This window comes from Triturus cristatus, chromosome 11 (genome assembly GCF_964204655.1).
Source record: "Triturus cristatus chromosome 11, aTriCri1.1, whole genome shotgun sequence".
Taxonomy (NCBI): Eukaryota; Metazoa; Chordata; class Amphibia; order Caudata; family Salamandridae; genus Triturus; species Triturus cristatus.
In genome coordinates, this window is record NC_140594.1 from 140,147,942 (window position 1) to 140,172,645 (window position 24,704).

At 48.4% G+C, this 24,704-nt stretch overlaps 1 protein-coding gene across 11 annotated transcripts in view; it reads left to right on the forward strand.

Moving 5' to 3' along the window:
- Window positions 1-24,704, forward strand: part of NCOR2 (nuclear receptor corepressor 2) — a 1,213,077-nt gene that overhangs the window by 233,871 nt on the left and 954,502 nt on the right. For all 11 annotated transcript variants that reach the window (XM_085635706.1, XM_085635715.1, XM_085635711.1 and 8 more), the window contains exon 3: window positions 6,859-6,986. In XM_085635706.1, coding sequence (XP_085491832.1) covers window positions 6,859-6,986 — 128 coding nt within the window. The remainder of the gene's footprint in view (window positions 1-6,858; window positions 6,987-24,704) is intronic.

Sequence of the window (24,704 nt, forward strand, 5' to 3'; positions counted from 1 at the left end):
TATAATACTCTAATAAACAGCCAACAGACGCACAGGCGGTTCCCCTCACAAAGATCAATAACAAAGTCTAGATGCTAAAATCCCGCTACCTGTGGAGCCCACCCACCTGCAACAGTGTCACAACCTTACACACAGTAGATATACATTCCGTTCTCTAAGGGGGGCATACAGTAAGATGAATATTGGCGTCACAGAAACGATGTCCGGCACCCATCGGAATAATAACAGTAATAACGGGTTTAGGTTCTTTCTATGGTCTACCATCATCGCTAGATCTGGAGTACTCCTGCTTAACACCAGCCCAAATCATACGATCTTCCCCCAATTTATCACCCCTCCTGACTTGTCGAATGCACAGCTCCTTTGCCAGGGTACATTCCATAGTGTTCCTCAACCGCAACTTATTTTTTGTGCTTTTTGAGCGCAAAGTGCATCCGCGCATCGCAAAATTTGAAATGTACCGCTATAAATGACAGATTTGCATTTCGCACAATTCACTGCAGTTTATCTTTGATTTTACATAATTACGTGAAAGCAAATTATGCAAAATTTGCACACCCTTACTCAAATACATGTATTTCAACTTGTTGAAGACAGTGGTTGGAAACTATTTTGCAATTATGCAATTCTCTGGCTGGGATGTATTAAACAAAATTCTGGATTTACTGCATTAGCTAGATCATCCACCATCTGCTGCATAATATGTGTTAAAAGGATGAAATCGTGAAAGATGATTGAATGCTCATACATAGATAAAGGCTTTGCGTCAGCCCCCTCAGCTGTTGCTTGATTATTAATACTTTAGCATGGGGGAAGCCACATACTGAACTCTTGCTGTCTTCTTCCATATTAAAAAACACAATTAAAGACATTATTTCTGATGACTACTTTTAACAGCGGATTCCTCACCTTTAGAATATCCCCCCCCCCCCCCCCCCCCCCCCCCAGTGGCCACATTGGATCCGTGAAATTTTCATAGCAGTACTCCCTTATGCTGCTAGGTGGTGCCTATTGGGCTCCGTGCTGAATTTGTTCTGCCCTGGAAGTGACGGAGCACAGTCGCATATAAGAACCAGCCCTGCATGTCGAGGTCCCTAAGAAGGCCAAGCAGGGCACTCTCCTGGCTCCCAAACTTCCGCAGAGGCATCCAGTCGGTTACCACCAGCAGATCGGTCACCACCAGCAGATCGGTCCTCAGCTCATCTGAGCCCTTGAAACCCATCTTAGGTTCCAGACTCACTCTGGTGCCGACTTCCATTCTGGCCCCATGAACTGTGCCAGTCCTATCTTTGTTGATGCCGGTTCAGACATTGCTAGTGCCGAAGGTGAATCCTCTGCCGACTTCAGTGTCCAAACTATTTCAGCCCCAACCAAGATCATGCTCTGACACTACACCAGTGGACTCAATTCCTGTAAAATCTGAGTCAGACAAAGCACTTCCACTACCACAGAGCGCGTCCTCCAATGCTCCTCCAGCTTTTCAGTTCCGACTGACCAGAGTTTGCCGTAACTTGGAAATTACAATGGGGATGATTTACCACCAACATTATGTTAATGATATATACATTTACAGGAGGCCAGTGGACTTGATACTTCCTCTGATACAGGGTTGATTCCCCCACTTACGCCGCCAACAGATGAAAGTGCTTCCTTTGTCATAGTTATCAGATGTGTTGCTAAGCCCATTGATTTACAACTTTTTTCTGCTGAGGTTAAAACAAATGTGCTTACTGAAGTTTTTCAGCCCAGCCCATCTTCTTCTGAGCCCTTACTACCGTTCAGTGATGCCCTGACACCCTTTTGCCACTAGGTCTAACTCTTGCGCTTGCCCATCAGTGAACAGACAGGTGGCCAGATGCTGTAGAACGGTACCTGGCAACCCGGATTTTCATACACAGCATCCTAGGCCTGAGAGTTTGGTGGTCCAGGCTTCCAACAGCCAGGTGCATCCTAATTCATTTCACAAGACCCGACTGAATAGGGAAACGACAAGGATTGAGGTGTTTGAGAAACATATGTTCTCTCTAGCCGACTCAACCTTGAGGTCGGCCATTGCCAGTTGTCTGTTAGGCCATTGTACACATGCCCTCTGGATCATTGCCAGCGAGATCTTTCCAGCGGGATCTTGCCAGCAGTCCCAGAAGAGTTCAGGTGGCTCTTTAGCTCATACCATTCAGGATTGTCAAGATGCGGCCAAATATATAATTTGGTCTGGCCTGGACGTTACCGACTGTTTGGAGTGATCATTTGCCACTATTGTAGTGCTTCGTCGCCACGCATAGATGAGATCCACAGGCTTTTCTGGAGATGTGCAGGCATCCCTCATAGATATGCCTTATGACGGATCCCACCTTTTTGGCTAAAAAGGTGATTCCATCCTGGAGTGGTTTAAGGAAAGCTGGGCTACGGCATGTGCTTCGATCTTCCCTAGATCTGGGCCGTGGGATGGTAGCCTTGGATCTGCAGGACGCTTATTTTCATGTACTCGCCCAGACGTGGCCTGTGGTTTAAGGTCAGCCAGGAGCATTTTCAGTTTGCTGTGCTCCCCTTCAACCTCTCCAGCACCTCCTAAGTGTTCACAAGGGTGATGGTGTTGGTCGACGTCCATCTTTGGAGGTCGAGGATAACCGTTTTTTCCTATCTTGATGACTGGCTGTTGAAGGCGGGCTCGCCACAGTCTGTCATAGACCACCTCCAGATGACAGCGAACCTCCTGACGTCATTTGGGGTTCTCGATCAAGGAACCAAAGTCGTGCCTGATTTTACAGAGGCTTCCTTTTATAAGAGCTGGACACGGTGCAGTTCAGGGCCTTTCCTCTGTTTCAACGACTCGGGACATTTAGCTTATGATCCTGATATTTCAGCCTCAGTTGTGGATCTGGGTGGGAGAAGCTCTGAGGCTTTTCAGCCTGTTGGGGCCTCATGCATCCTGCTCGTCCACTTTGAAAGGTGGCATATGCAGGCTTTGCAGTGGGATCTGGAGTCTCAGTAGGCTCAGCACCAAAGGAACCTGGCCGGCGTCATACAGATTTTGGAGGAGACTGCACCAGATCTGCAGTGATAGCTGCCCAACTTCAACCTGACCAGAGGCAAACCCCTCTCCCTTTCCCAATCGGAGCTGGCGGTGGTGACAGATGCATCATTGCTTAGTTGGGGCAACCATCTGGGAGAGGTGGAGATCAGTAGGCTTTGGTCAACGTTGGAGATCAGAGGTCTCTGGTATCCGGCAGAAACCTCATAAATCTGGTAGAGATGCAGTTAATCGGCCTGTCGTTGAAGTCTTCATGCCGTCCATCGGGGAAGGCTGGCGCAGGTTCTCTTGGAAAACACTATCACCATGTGTTACAGCAATAAACAGAGAGGAGTGGGGTCCTGTGCCACGAGACTGTGCGCCTCTGGGATTGGCTGGAGTGCCAGGACATTTCCTTGACTGTAAACCACCTGGCAGGATCTCCTAAACACAAGGGTGGACAACCTCAGCCAGCGAAACCTGATGGATCACGGATGGTTGTTGCACCCCGAGGTGGTGCGGGCCATTTTCTGACAGTGGGGGGAAATCTTGCTGGATCTTTTCGCCAACGTTGAGAAAATGTAGTATCAAAAAGTTTGCGTTTGGTGTTCCTAAGAATACTCTCTCTAAGAGACACATTCAGGCTAGAGTGGAGCACAGGACTCGTGTATGCATTCCGCCATTGCCTCTCCTGCCCTGTCTACTGAAAAAAAGAACAAGAACGACAGCCCAAGCCATCCCAGTGGCTCTGGATTGGGCCAGGAAAGTGCTGTACCCATAATGTGGGGGCATGAGCATCTGTCCTCCGATCAGGCTACCACTTTGGAATGATCTTCTGTTGCAGCAATTCAGGGATTTTCTCCCCAGCCTGTGCAGTCTGCATCCCCATGCTCGAAGATTGAGGGGGGGGGGGGGGGGGCAGTTGGCTGTGTTCAGTCTACCACCTGAGGTTGTGATGTCTTCCTTGCTGCCAGTTGCTAGTCTACAAAGTCGGTTTATGCTGGGCGCTTGGAGTAGTTTGTGGCCTGGTGTTGAGTCCGCAACATGCACAGTAGGAAAACCCAGATGTCACATCATTTGTTTATTTTGGTTTTGGCCCAGGAAGATCTTGCAGGGGACACTATTGAAGGTTATTTGTAGGCCCTTCCATCCTTTTTTCATTTTCTAGATCAACCGTCCTTATGTAAGTCACATGTTGTGATGCGGTTTATTAAAGGTTTAACACACGTTACCTCCCAAACCATTTGTGATGCACAGTGAGATCTCAATTTGCTCCCGAAGTCCCTCATGTGCACCCCCTTCGAGCCAAATGAATAGCTGCTCGCTGCGTCTTCTGGCAGAGAGTCAGAACTATCAATCACTTCAGCTCTTCATGTGAGTGAGCATCAGGCTCTCTTGGTGCATCTGCCCTACACCACCTATTTTCCAGGCAAATTACTTTTCGTGACAAGGGCAGCCTTTTTGCCAAATGTCATGGCTACTTTTCATGTTGGGAGGTCCTTCAACCTCCCAACAGTTTTCTCTCCACCTCTTCCCGAGGAGGAGAGACTCCATAAATGGACCTTACAAGGGTCTTAAGCTCTTACATCGTTCGTAACAAGGACCATTGGGTTGGCGATCAGCTTTTTGGGGGGGGTTCTCTTGGGCAAGGAAAGGAAAGGCTAAGCAGAAAAGGACTCTGGCATGGTGGATAGTCCTCTGCATTAAAATCTCTACGTATTGGCCAAAAAGCAGTCTCCGGAAGATCTGAATGCACATTCAACCAGACTAAGGTTGCCACCACTGCGTTGGCATACAGAGTGCCTGTTTTTGACATTGGTCAAGCTGTGACATGAGCGTTAATGCGCAGGTTTACAAAGCACTACTGCTTTCACTGCGAGTCCGACTGGAAGGGCATTTCACCTGTTTGGTCCTGCAGGACTTTTTGGTCTAAGCCCACTCCACCTAGGGAGGTACTGATTTAGTATCTATTCTACAGGCAAGGAATTTGCGGTTAGCAGTATACAACAGAAGAACAAGTTACCTTTGGTAACTCTTTCTGGTGGATACTCCAACCACAGATTTCTCCACTGCCCTTCCATCTCCTTGATCTGTGCAGTGGTCTCCTTTTGTCATCGAAAAAGGTACAAAATTAGAGAATCTGCACACTTCTACCCTTAATTGTTTGTGCTTCACATCTGAGGGAGCAGAAAGTATCAAGCAAGAAACTGACAGGGTGGTGCTTGTATGCGGGTCCACTGTCACTTCTGGGGCAGAAAAACAGTCAACGCAGAGCCACATGGTGTATTTTGTATTAGTATTTAATGAGTTTTATATAGCGCTTTACATGAGGTTCCACAAAGTTACAAAAATTACATCAGGTAACAGGTTACATCAGTTACGAGTAAAACAGTTAAAGAGTATAGAAAATGAGATAAATGGAGCGTAGAAGGGTAAGGGGGTAGGGTGAAGAGGTAGGAGGGAGATACGACGGCAAGACGAGGGGAAGTCTGCCCCAAGTCCAGCTGGGTAGGTGATGGCCTAGGGGGAAGTCCACGGCCCATCTCCTTTTTAGCTATCAGGTAGCTCCACCAGGCATCGGCCAAATAGCAAGGTCTCGGCAAAAAAACATAAAGAGCATAGGAAGGCAAGATAAATGGAGTGTAGAAGGGTAGGGGGAAAGTTAAAGGGGTAGGGGGGGAAATACGACGGAAAGACGAAGGAAAGTCTGCCCAATGTCCGGCTGGGTAGGTGACGGCCGAGGGGGAAGTCCACAACCCATCTCCTCTTTAGCTAACAGGTAGCTCCATCGGGCATCGGTCTCAACGGACGGAAGAAGATCACATAGTTTATGTCATGATGGGAGAGCCGGGTGGGGGAGGATGGTGAGGGAGCACCCCTAGCCTCGCAGGTGTAAGCTCGATGAGCCAGTCCATGTAGTCCGGTATGGTTGGAGGGGCTTCTCTATTAGCTGCAGACCGGTGGAGAGAGAAGGGGGTGGGTGGTGTAAGGGCTTTGAGAGTGAGGAATAGTAGGTAGGAGCCTAGTTGTTAAGTCCGTTTGCGTGGTGGCCATGATGAGGTCAGGCACCCGGGTATTCTGAGATCCTTCATCTGCTGCCTCCTGATGATTGGGGCTCGCACGGCCGCCCTATTAGAGTCAGGCATCCTCCTCCATGAGTGTATTCTCGCCTGACCCCCTTCACCCCCACAATGTTTCTCCGAGGAGTCAGGGACCGGGGGGGGGGGTCAGTTTTAATGCTGCTACAAATACACACTGCACACATCTTAAAACCAGAACATAAATACTGCAATTAAACTATACAATACATAGAGTTGCCTCACGGTGCTATTAAGCCTATCCTACTGGTGCCTGATCCACCAGTGTGCAGGAGCACGGATTAAAAAACTTCAGGATCCAGTTTCGCACCAGAGGAAAATTCTGCAGGTGAGAAATATGTGGTGGGAGTATCCACCAGAAAGAGCATTACCGAAGGTAAGTAACTTTTTCATTCACATGTATTAAACCCCCACACTCAGACAGTGAACATAACCCTAAAAGCAGCTCTCTGTAAACCTTACCATTACTTTGCCCCTTAGTCCCAATCTCTTGCACTAGCCATAACGATATCCTTATCACTAACTAGCCATATTCTACTTTGCTGAGTTTATTTTCAGTGTGTCACTTATGCAACAAGCTTATTTTACAGTAAAATATTTAAGATGGGTGTTATTTTCAGTGAAAAGCTAGAGGGTGGAGAGCGGTGTTGACCTGATATGTGCTCCTTAATAACATTTGGACTACAATATGCCTTATACCATTGACGTTACTGTCCCCCCTTTGTGATCACTGCCCTCTTTCTTCCGCAGGACATGGGCCTCCTGGAGTACCAGCACCATTCCCGTGACTACAACTCCCATTTGGCTCATGGGTCTGTCTTGCAGCACCAGCGAAGACGGCCATCTTTACTGTCAGAGTTCCAGCCTGGCAGTGAAAGGTAGGTGATGTTCATTTGTTCATCATATGCCTATAACATGCCACACAGAGGTTTTAAGTCTAGAGTTAGATTCTAAATGTTTTGATAGACATTTTTGTTTGATATATGTTACATTCTAAAATCAATTCTTGTATAATAAACGTTTTCTGCTTAGCACTAAAATATCAAAGAAACACATCTATACATTTACTTTATTATATTTACAGGTTACTTTTTTACACATTATTTGTCCTTCTATATTTTAAAACCTCGTTATCCTCAGGAAAATATAAAATTGGAAAAAGTGTCTCTAATCCACCATTGATGGCTGGAAAAAAATGACCAACTTAGTTGCGCTGTCAGAACTCTAACCTTTTCTCTGAAATGTTCCAGATGTTTTGCATATGTTCTAATATATTATTGATTTGGGGATTTCCCCTGATGCTCAGTCGGTTCAAAGTGCACACAGGTGAAGCAGAACCAACCCAACGCCCACTCCATAAGGTCTCATTTCTACAGAGACGTTATGCTTCCTGAGGCTGTTGGGAGAGTTGAACCGGAAGGGGGCGTCGGAGACGGTGGCCCGGCAGAATTACTGGAGCCCTGCCTTGAACCTGAGGTTAGATGGACTCGCCCGGGTACTCTGCACCTTTTATCCACATTAGCAATGTCAGTGGATCTGCCAGAAGTGGCCTGTGTTTACACCATGACGTCATTATTTTATAACATTGCATAAACAAACTTTTTCTCTTTGTTACAAAACATACAGAATGTGTCCCGTGTTTAGTCCATTACTTTCTATATATGACTAGCACAAGCCTTGAAAAAGCACCCGAGTATACCCTACCATTTGAGCAAAACGTGTGCCAAGTGACAAACCAATCAAAAATAAATTAAAGAGGGAAATATATATATATATATATATATATATATATATATATATCTATATAGACACTTTAATTGTACAGTCACATTACATAAAAGTTTATTTAACCCCTTCAGCGCGGCACGGATTACCGCGCCGTGCTGAAGGTTCGTTGCGAGGGCGGGCCGTGACGGAGCGGTTCCGTCATACGCACAGCGCGACCGATGCGCATGACGGAACCGCTCAGTCATGCGCATCGAAAGGGTTAAGTGGGACAAAACCTCTTCACATAAAAATTTGGTCTGGGCAGAATTAAAAATATGCAGGTGCGAGTTCCCGTTAATGCCCTTATGCAAAAAATATCCAGAAAGTACACAACTTCATTCATTCAAATAAGGTTTATTCGGTAATAATACAACGACCATAAAAGCAACATCACGGCAAAGTAAATAGATCATACAATAATTAAAAAGGATGATAATGCATTCAAGTAACCAGCAATTCATGCAGTAATACAAGACTAGATCAATCCCTCATCGAATCCCTCACGCGCATGACCGCTTTGAAAAAACTAGCAACATGAAAGACAATATCTTCCGACAGCATTTGCAGAAATAAAAGGGTGGGCGAACCGGTTTAAAACCACGCTCTTTAAGAAGGGGATTAGGTATGCCTTTCCTAGAGCTTCAGAATATTTGCAGAAGAGAACAAAGTGCGTGGTGTCCTGCGGAGACCTTTGATCGCAGCTGAAGAGTGTAAGAGATGAAGATTCATGCCACCCCCAAGGAAACGCTGAAAGCGGAGGCATTAGATTCAATCCAAATCTGGTTTGCAGGAAACGAGCATGGTAGGATGTTACCATCGTTACCATCGTGAGATAGGGTTCTATAGATTGGCAAATTATCAACCATAAATACTTCTGCCCGTAGACCTTCTGGAGAGCTTCTGTTTCCCTTGCTAACATGTTATTTCTTAAAAAATTATCTTTCAACCAACCACAGCCTTTATAATTCTGTCTGGACAGGTAACATGATTCCCCCCCCCCTCCCTTGGCATGAAGCTCTTTATTAATATATTTGATCCGGGGGGATTTGCAAAGCAAAATCAAGGGATAGGCAATCTTGTATTATCTCCCTATTCAGTTGTTCTCCTTTGGTCCACAGGTCAACCCAGCATTAAAGGGGGCGGAGGGCAATGGTGTCACTTATGTAGCTAAACCCCAGCTCTTCATGCACTCAATAGGAGGGGGCGCTTTGTGGGACACAAAGCAACTGTCGTAAAAACTATTTTTCCACTACCCGGAGGGTGTCATGCCTGAAATACTCCCATACAGTCAATGTGGATGCTGTTTTAGTCAGTAAACTTGTACCAGGGCACTAACGGGCCTCCTCCCCAATCTGGATGCAAATTTCTGGATCACAGCGTTGGACCTTAGAAAAGATATCTTGAGGAGGAGCCTAGCGCGCAACCAAGATGGCCGCGTAGGTGCGAAGCTCCCGAGGACCTCCGCGACCTCCTGAATTAATCCTGATTATATCCTGTCTTTGACGAGGGGACTGTGTCTGTGTACCCGAGCTGAGGCGGCACCCGTTTTCCGTTTTCGAATCGGACCCCGGACACTGGTGGGAGCACCGATCGAAGATTGCGGCCTTCTCCGCGCCGGCCCCCCGGATTGGAGTTGTGGGGCGATCCGGGGACAAAGCGAACAACAACGGCGGGCAGGGCTGGGCGACTCGCGTACCCCGCGCTTTCACTTTCGCTTTTGCGCCCTCCTTGCCCTCAAGCGAGGTAGGGTTGCGGAGCGGGGTGCGGTGGTGTGGCCTTGCCCCTGTGCCCGGCTGACCCGCCGGCTGTGAGTTGTCCTGCGGTGCAGTGGTCAAACCCCCCCCCCGGAACCTGTGAACTGGTTTATCGGCCCTTTCGAGGAGATTGGCACGACTTCGGGAGAGCGACATGTCCACAAAGCAAGATGGCGACCGGGCCAAGGTGAAATCGACCCGCCGCGGCCCGGCACAGCAGTCAAACAGTATGGACCGCTACACCCTCCAGAAGGGATCCCCAGAGGCACAGCGTACATCCCCCGCGGGCCCGGCTGAGGCGTCTGCTCAACCCGCGGATCTGACCCTCCGGGACGTCATGGGCGCCATTGCCGAAATGAAGGCCTCGGTGGACCAGCGCTTTGATACTCTGGTGCAGAAGATAGACTCGGCCCTGGTGGAGGTGGGCCTGGTGAGAGCCGACTTGTCTAAAACAAATGACCGGGTCGATTCCCTGGCCCACACCACCTTAAGTCTCACTACAGACGTGGCGGCCCTTCAAAAGGAGGTGCACCGGCTTGGCCAGGCGAGCGCCATGATGGACCGTCGATTGGAGGACGCCGAGGGTCGGGCCCGGAGGAATAACGTTCGTATTGTCGGGGTGCCGGAGGGACGGGAGGAGGAGGCGGCAGATTTGTTTGTGGAAGGCCTGATCCTCGCCCATCTCCAGCCCCGGGGGCTGAGTAAACTTTTTGCGGTGGAACGTGCTCACAGGGTCCCCGGAGGAAGACCTAAGGTCGGAGCTCCGCCGCGGCCTCTCATTGCCCGGATTTTTAACTTTCGGGACAGAGACGCTATCTTGCAGACTTCCAGGCTACAGGGGCCGGTCAAGCTTGATAATATGGAAGTGAATTTTTACCCTGACTTTACTCCGACGGTCCAAAAGCAGAGACTGAGTTTTCTCGGAGTTAAACGTCGCCTACGGGACATGAACCTTAAGTACTCAATGCTTTTTCCAGCTAAGCTGAGGGTAGAGGTGGATGGTCGCACGCATTTTTTTGACCGTCCCGAGGCGGCTGGGGACTGGTTGGATACTCTGCCTGGGGATCGGGCCGGGGGGGTGGGGGGGGTGCGGTTGGCGGGGAGGGCGCACCGGATCAGAACTGAGGGGTGAAAAGTAGGCCTTGCTCTGGACAACATTTTGGTTACCATTCACTGATCGTGTATGTTCCCCTCCTATGGAGGTCGTACGGGGTCCGTTGGGGGCTCTCCCTCCTCCTCTGGGGGACTAGTTAGTTTTTCATCTATGGGGCGACAGGCACACTGCACTTTGGGGGGGCTGTCTGGGCTCATGCAGGGGTGCAGGGAGGGGGGAGTTCTGTTGGGATGGGTGGGTGGGGGTGGAGTGTTGTTTGTTTGCACCGCAAGGCGAACCCTTTACTGTATTGTTGTTTTTGAGATGCTCTTTGGGGGACGATTGATGGCTTCCATGTATGATGGGGGGTAGGGACCTGACTGTGTTATCATGGAACGTTAACGGACTGGGGGATAGGATTAAGCGTGGTGTGGTCCTGCAGTATCTGAAACGAATTTCACCAGATGTGATCTTCCTGCAGGAGACACACCTTATAGGTAATTCCTTTCATGCCATGAATCGGAGAGGCTATCGCTTGGTGGCCCATTCGGGCTTCACCTCGGGCTCACGGGGGGTGGGCATCATGATTAAGAACTCGCTCCCATTGGAGATTGATGAGGTGCGCCATGATGAGAGGGGACGTTACACTGTCTTGGTGGGTAGAATGGAGGGCAGAGTGGTCGTTTTTGTATCAGTGTACGTTCCGCCGGGGTTGCAATCTACCACGTTTGCGGATCTGGGGCGCCTCCTCCTTGACCTCCCGGATGGGCTTCTGGTAGTTGGGGGGGACTTCAATGCGGTGGCTTCAGGGTCTATGGATCGTCATCCCCCCAGGGACCTCCCCCGGGCACAGGCGTGGCTGTCCGGCCTCTTAGATACACTAGGATTGGTGGATTGCTGGCGACTAAAGCATCCCGCTCAGCTGCAATACACCTTCCACTCGGGTGCCCATGGTAGCCTCTCGCGGCTTGATTATATCCTTGTTCCTGCGGCCTATGCTGGGAGGGTGGGAGAGGTGCGCCACTTGGCGCGGGGTATTTCAGATCACTCCCCACTACTGCTGCATCTGGATGTCTTCCCGAGGGGGGAGGGCAGGGTGGCCCCAATTAATGCCTGGTACCTGCGCGACCCCACTATTCGAGCCGAATTGATCAAATCCTTGCAGCGGTACTTTGAGGAGAATGTGGGGTCTGTCCCTTCTGCCATCTCCCTTTGGGAGGCTTTTAAGGTAGTTCTTAGGGGGGAGGCCCTCTCCTTCATCTCCCATGCCCGGAGGCGCGAGCGGGAGGAGGTAACCCGGGTGGAGGCCGAAATTACTGAACTAGAGGGTGACCTGGGGAGCGGGGTGACGGATGCCACGTTGCATGTTCTACACCTCAAGCAGGCGGCCTATAGGGCCCTCGTCACGGAGGCGGCCAGGGGCCTCAGTAGAGAGCAACAGGGGCGACTGTATGATGTGGGTGATAAGGCTGGTAAATTGATAGCGTGGTTGGACAAAAAGGAGAGAGCGAGTCGTGTGGTTCCGTTGATCGAGAGGATGGATGGTGTATGTGTCACCGAGCCGGACGCCATTGTCTCCTGCTTCGCGGATTATTTCCGCGAGGTATATTCCCCGGTCTCTCCCTGCTCGGAGGAGGATTCCCATGCCCTGCTTCGGGACATCGCGCTGCCCTCCCTTTCGGTGGAGGACAGGGATTCGCTGGACGCTCCTCCCACCTCGGACGAAATTGCCCTTGCTATCCGCTCGGTCGCATCTGGCAAGGCCATGGGTCCCAATGGCATTCCTATCGAGCTGTACAAGCTGCGACCGGATGTGCTGGCGCCCCACCTGCGCGCGATGTTCCTGGCGGCCTGCTCGCGGGGTTCCCTTCCGCCGGACCAGCGTCTGGCCACGATCGTGGTGATTCACAAGGAGGGGAGGCCCCGTGAGCGGGTCGCATCCTATAGGCCTATCTCGCTCTTGAATGCGGAACCCAAAATCCTCGCCAAGGTGCTGGCCAACCGGCTGGTCGGCGTGGTGGGCGACTTGGTCCACCAAGACCAGTCCGGCTTCATACCCCATCGTAACACTGCCCTTAATCTGCGACGCTTGCACGGGGTGCTCGCGCGTGTTCCGTTCGTGCGGGAACCGGCCATCTTGGCGTCCTTGGATGCCACCATGGCGTTTGATACGCTTGAGTGGCCATACATTTGGGCGATGCTGGCGAAGTTTGGCTTCGGACCGGGCTTCATCAGCTGGGTCAAATTGTTGTATTCCGGCCCATTGGCGCAGGTGGTGGTGAATGGACGAGTTTCGGCCCCATTCGCACTGGGACGGGGTACGCGACAGGGCTGCCCCCTGTCGCCTCTCCTGTTTGCACTGGCCCTAGAGCCCCTGGCGGAGTGGCTGCGGTGGCACCCTTCCATCCGTGGTCTCCGTTGGACCCCCGAGCATGAGGACCGTGTGTCCCTCTACGCTGATGATATCCTTCTATATCTTGCCTCCCCGCGTAAATCACTGATCGTCCTAGTTGATGTTTTGCGCTCATTCGGTCGCAACTCAGGCCTTGTCATCAACTGGGCGAAATCCTGTGTATACGTGCTTGCCGGGGAGGCTCCGGTCCTACCACGGGACTGTCCGATCCAGATCGCCTCCCAGGGGTTTCGGTACCTGGGTATATATATTACTCTGGACCCGGAGGCCCGCTACGAGCGGAATTTGCTGCCCCCCCTCCAGCGCTTGAAGGAGGACGTGGTGCGTTGGCGGCGTCTGCCGCTTTCGCCGCTTGGCCGAGCGGCCTTGTTTAAAATGATGTAGTTGCCGCGCTTTCTGTACGCTCTCCAGAACACTATGGATTTGGTTCCGGCGCGCTACTTCCGAGAGGTGGAGAGTTTGCAGCGTCGCTTGTTCTGGGACGGGAGGCCACGTATCGCCTTGGCTAAATTGACGCTCCCGTGGTACGATGGGGGGGTTGCCCTCCCGGATATTAAACGGTATTACTGGGCCTCCCAGCTAGCTGCGATTAATCATGGCCTTTACGGGCCCGCCCTGAACCCGGCATTTGAAATGGACAAGATGCTCCTGCCCGGTGGCGACTACAATCGGGCGCTTTACTCTGGCGCGCCGGACCCTCGCCTGACGGGACCGACGCATGTCATGGTGCGTGTATGGCACGCGGCTAACGCAGCTATGGGGTGGAAGGACCGTTTGACCCGGGCGTCACCGCTATATGCATCGGCGAGGTTGGGCTCCTTGTGGACCTCGAAGGGCTTCGAGAAATGGGACACGATCGGCATCAGCACAGTGGGAGATCTCTGGACGAGGGGGGGATTCAAAACTTTCGAGATGCTGCAGACGGAGTTTCAGTTGCAAGGCAGTGAGTACTTCCGGTACTTACAAGTCCGCCACTCGCTGGGCTCCGTCTTCCCGGATGTCGCGTCCATTCCGGAGTCTTCCCCCCTGGAGGACAGAGTGCTGGATGGCCATGTCCCAGACAGCACGATCTCCCTCATATACAAAAAACTGATTAACGACCGATCGGGCCTGCTGACTGGCCTCCGCGAGGCCTGGGTTGCCGATGGGCTGGAATTGGACGATGAGGACTGGATGTCCGCGGTGGCTTCTCCGAAGGAGGTGGCCATCCCGGCTCGCCTTCGCTTCGTCCAGCTTAAGATCCTCCACCGGGTCTATGTGACGGGGCCAAGGCTTCTACGTATGGGCTTAGCTGAGGATGGACTGTGTAAGCGTGGCTGTGGTGCTTTGGCAACTTTCTTGCATATTCTGTGGGAATGCCCAAAGGTGGAGCGATTCTGGCGTGGTGTGCATGAGGTCCTGCGAGTGGTTACGCGTGTCGTGCTGTTGCCTGAAGCGAGGAGATGCTTGCTGAATGTGTGGGAGCCAACTGACTACTCGGTTCCGCAGACGCGGTGGGTGACTCTGGGATACATGATCGCTAAGCGTGACATTGCTCAATTGTGGGGATCCCAGAGGCCCCCGGCGGTGTCGGCCTGGAAAGAACACATGGATTGGTGTATGTTTCGTGAAAAGGTGGTGTATGTTGCGAGGGGTAAGCCTGGGGCGTGGGTGAAAATCTGGGGCCCCTGGAACGCCTATCGCGGGGGTATTTGCGAGCCGCCGCTGCTGCCGGCTGCTTCACCAGCTCCGTCCCCCTAGCCGATCCCCTCCCCCAGCCATGGGCACGTGGTTCCCCAGTCCCTGATCTGTTCTCATTCCCCTCTTCAGAGTTTGGCGATTGGTTGGGGTCCCCCACTTAAGGAGCGCGTGCTGTCACTTGGGATTGCGGGTTGCCTTGCGGGTGTGGTTGTTTTTGTGTTGTTGTGTTTTGACAAAAGGAAACCGTATTGTTGGTTCGGAGTTATGTGGCCTGCACTACTGATATCTCCTGATTTACTCTTTTCGCACCGCCAAGAGATTTTTCTGTACGTATGTCATATGCTACTGCTACTCTAGCGGCCGGCCAGAAGGTTGTAGGCCCATACTTGTAACTATTTGAGATTGTAATAAACGGTTTAAAAAAAAAAAAAAAAAAAAAAGAAAAGATATCTTATCAGAAAGCAGGTTCGTCCGACGTAAACTAACGCCAAATAAAACTCCTAAGTATGGAACAGCTTTATCCTGCATAAGAGAACAGGGCCCCATCTTAACGTTTAAGGTTTTTGTGTTTCTAGGGCCAAACACCATAACGTGTGCCTTACTAATGTTAGTACTAAGGTCCAGCTCATCCATAAACCCTACAAACGCATTATTAAGTGCTTGCAGACCCTTGGCCGTTTTGGCCATTCTAACAGCATCGTCTGCATACAACAAAACGGGCAAGGGCCAGCCCTTAACCTGTGGGCTGTCTGTTCCCTCATCCACTAAAACCTGCTCGAGTCTATTATATAAAATAAATAAAAAGGGAGACAAGATGCACCCTTACCAGACGGACCGCTAAGTTTGAAAAAACTCTGTACAACAGAAGCATCTGACTACAGCCTCCGTGTTTGCACGGAGGACCCCCAGGAAAAATACTACATTCTGGTCAATGCCCATGCTTAGGATAATTCTCCACAATTTATTGCGGTTTACCCAGTCAAAGGCCGAGGTTAAATCCTTAAAAGCCAACTGGATAGAGCCATTATGGGCCACTATCAATTCATTCAGAATTTTTTATCAAAACAAATTTTATTTGGTTTTCCGTTGGAGGTGTGGGCGAAGGCCCTACATTGACCTGTAGGAGAGAATGGCATAATTTCACAGCGAGTCCAACATTTCGACCATAATCAAACACCTGCCCACCATGCAGGGGGTAAAAGTCAAACTTAATGCAGACAGTTCTAGATCTCAAGACATGTATATCAATTAAGAGGTCGTGAAACTCCATTCTCATCATATATATGGAGTTTTCAAAGCAATGCACATATACAATAGTCATTCAGAATTTAAGCATTGATCGACTGTTGATCTCCCTGGTCTAAAATCATATTGGAGCTCAGACAGTCTTCTAAGCTTCTCAGACCAATGCGCAAGTCTACCGAGTAGGACTCCCCCTAAAACATGACTTTGTGGCATTACTCACTTAATCACTATACAAATTGACTGCAAATGGTGCAATTCACTGTTAAAATGTACCGCAAATGCATGGGAACAAAAACACGTGTGACTGTTTGCTGTTCTTTTGTCTAAATTCACCCTTGTGCCAAAAATTGACACGAGGGCGTAGTTTGCATTAAAATAGAACGCAAAATGATATGGTTTGCATTTCACATAAATAGACGAAAGCAGATTACATGAACTGCGCGCACACCGGATTAAAATCGCCAGTGGCTTAATAAAACAAAGGTCTTGAAATTCTCACATTAAGTAACACAGGGAGACTGGATAATCCATTCATTTATGGCAACTACTTACCTCTCATTGCCCACGTACCCTGCCAGATGCCTACAGCTGGCTTTGCCTCTACCTCCAGCTACTCAAGGCTCTTGCTTTCTGAATGCTTCGTCCTATAGTTGTGGTCATATTGGGCTGCGGACTATCCAGGCACTGCCCATTGCCACTGGATGAGTGACTAGTTTGCACTGGAGCAGTACTAACAATATTTATGTTCTTGGTACTCACCACCACACCCCAAACAATAGCTCTGGGGCAGCCATGGGGGGGGGGTTTGCAGCCCTTAACAAAAACCCCACATGAAATAAAGCCGCTTCAGATCAACAAACCTAGAAACAACCAGTAACCTATTCACAATAGATCTTGCCAGTTTCTATAGGAGAAGTGGTGCGAAGGCATGCAAAATGCCTTTACAGAATTCATTAAAAATCCATAACCTCTTATTACAGTGCCCTCCAAACATGCCTTTCGACAACATTCAACAGTGCCATCCAGAGCTCATGTGCGGCGCATAGTCTTCCATGAGTTACATTAAACTCTGCATCAAGCAATTAATATGAGAGGAGCCTTGAACTGTACTCACAACCCTGGAATCAAAGTGTTTCTAACTTTGTTCAAAGCTGTACCGCGTCTTTGATTAGCATAATCTTGAACACGGAGAACACCTCTTTCTTATAAAAAGGCAGTCCCTCAAGCTTGTTGAATCTTAAATAAAAATAGCTTTTAAGAGTGGCATACCCAGGAACCACCTCCGATGAACACCTAACTGGCAATATACCCAGTTTCATTAAAATATGGTAGTGGTCCAAGACTGATCACCTTGCAAACATCTGGAAGCCAATGACCTGTTGGACAGATGGGCAATTGATCTGGATAATAGAGAAGTGGCAGTGCTGGTAATGATGGGCAACTCTGCGGTACTCGATGCCGTTGACGAAAGAGTTTACTCTTAAGCCCTAGGGAAGTGGTCCGGGTGTTGGACGTGGAACTTGAGTGGTTGCATTTCTTTTGGTCAGCCATGTCTTGTCCGCAGTGCTTGAGTAACCTTTCAACACTGGGGGCTACTCTTAGTGAAGAGCACCACAGGGTTAGCAGTCTCTGCTCTTCGATATTTAAGTGAAACTCTTGATGAACCCACTTCATAATCACTCCGCCAGTTTTCAGGTCAGTGACGCTTCCACGGTCTCTGCCGCTCAGCACTGGAGCTTGTTCTGTGATAGTTATCGCACCCCAATGTCCTCCATTGACTGAGGGGAAAAGGCACAGCAGTGTAGGATTCCGTGTTTTAAATACCGGTTCTGCAGGTTATGCCCCATTTCCAAGTCAAAAATTCGGAGTGAGAGGTATGGACCACGCCTGGTAAACACCACACAAGTGAGGCTATTGACCAGGCGCTGTAAATAGCACTCTCTATTCTGGACCACAGTGACCGGGGTCGTGGTGTCCTAAAGTGAAATAACTGCTTACTAAGTTATTTTCATACAATATTAACCGCGGAATCCAGATGAGCTCAGTACAGACATGCACACCAGCCCCATACCAGGCTTGGCGACTGCGGATGGAACTGCAGTAGATGTCCGATCTAAACTACAAACCGTCTGATTCTTTCTGCCTGTTTTCTCAATAAGCAGTTATGAAACAGTACATTTTCTCGTGGTTTATATCTCTGAGCTCACTGACCTAGAAAACTGATGGTACTTCAAAGAGCGAGCGATGCCACAATGATTAGGGACGCAGTTTCAGCAAAGAGAGAGTGATAAAACATCCTCTCCCTTGCCCTACTGAAAAAGTGAAAGAGCAGAAAGTAGAACTTGCAGCAAGTTAGGGGCATTACTGGCATATGCAGATCCACTCAACTACCCCAGTAAGGCAGAGGCGCCCACCGCTGCCTGAGCAGGGTCCCTCCTCACACAGTAATGGGTAACTCCCCAGATCTCATGCCCACCTTCCTTCCATCCTGGACTACCTCAAAATCCACTGCTCTTAGATAGGTAGGACTGTCTTACTATCTTGTTCTTTGTGTTTCACAACTGCAAACTACACAAGGGACATGCAACCTAAATACAAAGCCATGCACTCTTTAAAAAAAATCATACCCATGGAAGACTTGTAGCTCTGACTTACCTCCTCTCAATGTGTGGAATCTGTTAAAACGTTTCCAGTACCATCAAACAAATCTTCTGCCCCTGGGTTCTCCCTGAGGCGAAATACAAAAACTCTCCCCAGGTACACATTAAAAAATTGGATATAAATCTTGTTCCACATCATACCTTGCAGAAAACAGCTATAAAAGCCAGCAAAAAGGCAGGCTGCTGTCGTCAGACAGTTTTGTAGCCCAGAATAAGCTGGCAGCATTTCATCCCCGCCACATCTCTCAACTCTCATTAGACTAGAAATCCACAGAGATCAAGGATTTCTTCATCATATTGACAATATAAGACACCGCTTTGACCGGACTTACAAATCCTATTAACAGGCACACAGGTGCCCCTCATATATATATATATATATATATATATATATATATATATATAGCACTCCATCACCCCACTAGACTGTCTATCCCTCATTCTCTCCATCTGTCTCATACGAAGCCGACACTGCCCCATCTTCTAACGTCAATGCTGTCGTTCTTATCCTCCACGCCTCACTGTGACTGTTCACCACTGTACCTGGGGACTGCACTGTGGCTTGTTGCTTTGTTCTAAAAAACCAGAACAAAAATATATTAAAAAATAGAAATGAAACACTGTCAACACCGCCTCGTTCCTCTGGTATATTACCCAACTCTGTTACAAATGAAAACAACGAGCCACATTCCTTCGTCTCCAAAGGGGGGAATTAAATGAGTCCCTCACAAATTATCCATTTGGTGTTCATTTCTGGTTACAATTTATCAGCAAAATTCCACATGGATTGTTAAAATATTTCATCCCGATATCTGTCGTTCTCCTACCAACCCAACCTCAACAACGGGTGCAGCAGAGAGACAATCCCTTTCCAGGAGACGAAGCGCCCTGCGATCCCAATAGAAGGGTTCCTTCCCTGGCCCCTGGTGCGACTGCACCGGTCTGCGGCATTTAGTACCGTCAGTCCTCGTGCTCTTCTAACCATCATCCCACTGAATGTAAATTTGATACTTGTATAGCGCACTACTCACCCGCGAGGGTCTCAAGGCGCTTGTACGAATACCGCTGTGGAACCCATCCTGGCTTTCCCTGTGAGGCGTCCACTCCTGGGCACCCCCAAGGTGGAGGCCAGGCATCTTTAGCGTTGTGGGGGCCGTTGTGGAGATTAAGCAAGCTATTGCCCAGAGTTGCAGAGTGGGACTCCATGATTGGAATAGGCACCGAGGCGAGAATGATCAGGTCCGTGGAATTTTTTAGCCCAAGACCCGCCGAGGCAGGGAATTGAACCCTGGTCCCGGGCTAGACCTCTGCATCAGGGTCTGCCGCTCTGATCATTGAGCCACACTTCTCCACTGAGACCACCTTCCTTCTCTGGTTCTCCTCTTTTTTCTCTGCTCTTCGGAAGCATGTCTGAATTGAAGCCATCAGACCCACCGGCTCTCCTTGTCAACGAGAGACCGCTCAAGGCTCCATTTTGCAAACATCCTGTTCAATGTCTACATGGAATGTTTGCAGCCCAGCTGCCCACCTCTGACATCACGATCTATCAACATGCCGACGACATCCACTCACGCTCTGGGTGTTGTAGGCATCTGATGTTCATCTCAGATTCTGTTTTAGCCATACTCAGTCCTAGATATCCAGAATGCCTCAGTCTAAGCTCCACAAGAACTGTGAATCTGTTCTCTGAAACCAAGGAAACACAAATCCAGTCCTGCACTACAGATGTGAACCTGAAGTTTCTCACTCTTATGTGAAGTGCAAAGAGCCTTAACATTTACACCAATTTAATTATTCATGTAAGGCTTTGGTAGCCAAGACAACCCACCGAGCCTGGCAAACCGAGCCAACTCTGAAAAACTACAGCCCCCATCCCAATTTCTGCACCAGTGTTCAGGATCTTGTGCTTTACACATTTATGGTGGAAATGCTCATATGAGTGATGTTCATGTTCCCATATTCACCTCACTCAAGGCTGCTCTCCACATAGCTACCCACCACATACCAGCCGCATCAAATTTGACCACATCACGAGACTGTCACAGATTTGCATTGGCTTCCCTAACCACTGATCATCAAGTTTAAAACCTATTGTATCATTTGCAAAGCTCAAAATCTCTAAAGCAGTCCGCAAGGAGGGAACCTATGAACTGGCCTTGCAAGTGGTATGGGAACGGCTATACCAATGCTAATACAATGCAGATCTCGCTCCTACTATTAAGCATTTATGTGTCCTAAAAATGCACCATCTCTCCCCAAGGTATTGTCAACTATATTACTTCGGTCATGTTTTTAGTTTTCAAATTTTTTTGTTGATTTTACTTTTAACAAGTGTTGTTTACATCAAGATACTGTGCTACTGTTGTGCGGGCTGAATCGGCCCAGGTGTCATGTACAGCAGTACATGACTATGTAGATAAAAGGAGAAACAATCCTATGCAAAAAACAATCCCTTGACCCACGTTCAAAGGGGGAAGGTATACATGTCTATTCGGACATCAAAACTACAAAGCATAATAAAGAGACACAACAAGCAGCGAATCATCCAACGCAGCTCGTCCTCCTGCCATGCCCACAACCCAATCCCAAGAAAGATATGAACTGCCTCCCCCAACTGGTGGTCTACATCACACAAAGCGCAGTAGACAGTGCTTAATTTGTAAAAAACAAAATGTCAGTGCTCTCGTCAGGAGGCCACGAAAGCTTGCACCATACATTACCCTCAGTATGCTGCCAATGATAGTAACAACACAACTACTAAAGCATGACACTCCTTCAAGTGTGAATATTCAGACTATTTCAGACCTCCAAAGCTTTAAGAATGGGTTGGGCGTCAGTTAATAGTCATCTTTAATGTATGTTGAATTATAACAAACTGTTGTTGTGGTCATCTATAAATTAGCCAGACAGCACCACCTTGTGGCAGACTGTCACAAGCGCTGGTGTTGTTAATCAAGTGCCAGTGTTGAGCACTGGAAACCACAGGCTCAAATTAAGCACTGGCACCAGCGCAAGGTGTCATGCTTAGCATTCCTTCTGTCATGTTCTGCTTACTTTTGGTGTTTACTGTGTTCTAGAAGGGTTTAGTTCCTTGCTTAACAAATTAGGGTCGCAAAAACACATTCATATTTGACTGACTCCTTGAAGGAGGTGGTAATCCATTCGCAAATAGGAAGGGGTCTCCCAGGCACCCCTCCTCCTTTGAGAATGGAAAACAAACATTTTTAGACAACTCCCTACTCTTAAACAAGCATTTGCAATGGAAAAGGTCTTGCATTGCTGAAAGTTTGAGCTATTGGCGTTGCAAATAATAATGCAGCGCAATAGCTCAAACTTTCAGCAATGCAAGAGGAATTGCATTGCAAATGCTTGTTTCCCTAGCAATTATTGTGCGTCTCATTTATTCTAAATGCACGAGCTTTTGCTGAACCACAAGGCCAAAAGCAAGTAAGAAAAAGCAAATTCACGAATGCAGGAAAGGGTGCAGTAGCACAGGCTGTTACTAGGTGTCCCTGTGGGTGCAGTACCTCATGTTACTAAGGTCCGTTTATAACTCCACAGAGACGCCTAGTGAAAGCCTCTGGTACTGCACCCTTTCCTTGCTTTGTGGAAGGGGGGGGAGATGCAGCGCCTAAGCTGCAAGCAAAAGAAAGTGTGGCGCTCCTTAAATGGGCGCCACGCTAAAAGTACGCACTAAGTATGTAAAAGTGAAGCATATTAATTTCCTTAAAAACATTTTGAAAAAATAAACACTGAAATTGTCTTTTGAAAACAAATGGTTAACTACTGAATTACAATGTTTCGTTGCTTATAATAAATAAAATGTAAATAAACGACCATGTAACGGAACACAATGAGGAATGCTAAAGCAGGGAGGATGGGAGTTGGTGGTGTGGGGACTTTACTTGGGGGATTAAGTGCAGCAATGACGGGAGAGGGAGTGCAACAGATTGGCAGAGAATCTGAGAGAATCGCTATTAGGAAATCGGTGTTCCTAATGTTTGTACATCTGGCCCTTAAACTCTTATGTGCCAACAGCTTTGCCCTTCGACTTAAGAAAGTTAAAACCCTTTCATACATACTGTGCATGCTAGGCCGAAGGCCTTGGACAATTTAACAAAAATATAAAAGCCAAAGTAGAAAGGAAAATAAAATACTGAGCATAAAATTAATAAAACATCTTAAAACGCACAAATCTGCAATTCTCAACCGGGCAGGTGGAGAGAAAACAGATGGCAATCATTTGTTTCCTGAAGAGTCAGGAAGCAGACAGTCGCCAGAAGGCTTCTCTGCAGATTCAAGAAAGACTTGACCAAGGATGTTGGCAAAAACAGGGTATCTTCAGCTGGAGTTTATTGTGCTGTTAAAAGGAATGCTGCCCTCCAAGGCCGCAATTTTGCTTTCAGGTAAATATGTCAACCTGGTACGACGATATTAGCCTACATGGTAGGCCGGGCAGCTTAAACGGTGGCCTTGTTAAAATGCAAGGCTAAACGAGGGTAGGTTATGGGTTGGTGAGTGGTGTGGTTAGAAGTATGGGCAGTGACCACCTGCCTGATGTGAAATTAGTCAATTTCCTAGAATCTTTAATTACATCTTTCCAGAAATCAGATGTTAGCAGCTGCTCTTTCCATTCCAGAGGGAAACTGGAAAGGTTATTTCTCCGAGGACTAGCTAGTCTGGTAAGTACCTGCATGATTCCTCTTGTGCCACGAGAGGAATCTTGTATGCTTTCTGCTCTCTGCTCTCCTTGGCTTGTATTCAGCCTTGAATCTTGGGGTCTGCTAAGCCATTTCCTCCACAGTTTCGTGAAGTCAATACTTTGTGAACTTTACAAACTTTAAAAAAAGTAATAATTGCACGAGAAATTCTCACTAAAAGTAAGTTTTGCAGGATCCTCTCCTCTCTCCTCCCACCTCACAATCACCAGCTTAAAGAGAGGGAAGTTGGTAAGTCTTGTTTGTGTGCAATTTCTCCAAAGAAAAAGGTTTGCAGGTCTTTTTAACGATTTAGCGTTCAGAAAAATTGCAAACTTCACAAGGTACAAAGTTTATCTATTTATTGGGTCAATCCTTTTTTGTCAGGTTTAATGTTTAATTGGCAGGAAAAAAAAAAAATTGGTTAAGAAACCCTTTACTTCACCTGCCCCTACATTATTCATTCTTCACCTATGTGTAGTGAATTTATTTAACAGTTTTATAGCACACCTGCGCCACTGGGATATCAGACTGATTTACAAAGGAAAGCAATTAATTACATCATAGAAAAAGAAATAAAGAACAATATGTGGGAATTAATTAAACATGATCGCAGGCAGAGGGGTGGAAGAATCGACTTTGGTTCAGGTGTTGGCGGAAGAGGTGGGTTTTTGATACACCAATATTTACGTATAGTGGATTAACATTTTGTTGCTTTGCCAACATGTGAAGAAGGCCAAAAATATAACATGAGAAAACGTGCGTAAGAGTAGTTTGGAACTAACGCTACTGGGAGTGTGACTCTTGGGACTGACCAGCTTGTAGGTGACCCGTAAGGTGTAACCGGAAGTACTGCGCCATCTTCCGGTGTGTCGTCACTTTCCTCGGACGACAACTTCCTGCGGCTGAGGGGATTTATTGTCAGGGCAGACTTCCCTGTAATTCGCTGAGTGACACAACGCCAGCTGGAGCAGGCACCCCGTAGAAGCATGGAAAGTATTTTAGGAACCCGGGCTTGCACACGCCGTACCAGAAGTGCTCGCAGGAGCATGTCTTGGCCTAGTTTCAGTTCAGATATTTTTTCCTTCCTCTGCAGTACAGTGAAATTGAATGAGATGGGATTTGACAGGGCCCTGGATCTCTTGGCGGTGAATCTTGTTTCAGAGAAATCCTGGCGCGGGTTTATTTCCGGGCTATTAGGAACGAGGTCTGTACGAGAGTTATCTGGGGCTGCGGGTGAAAATTAAAGAGCCCTGGCGAGAAAAGGCGGGATCAGCGGTGATGAAA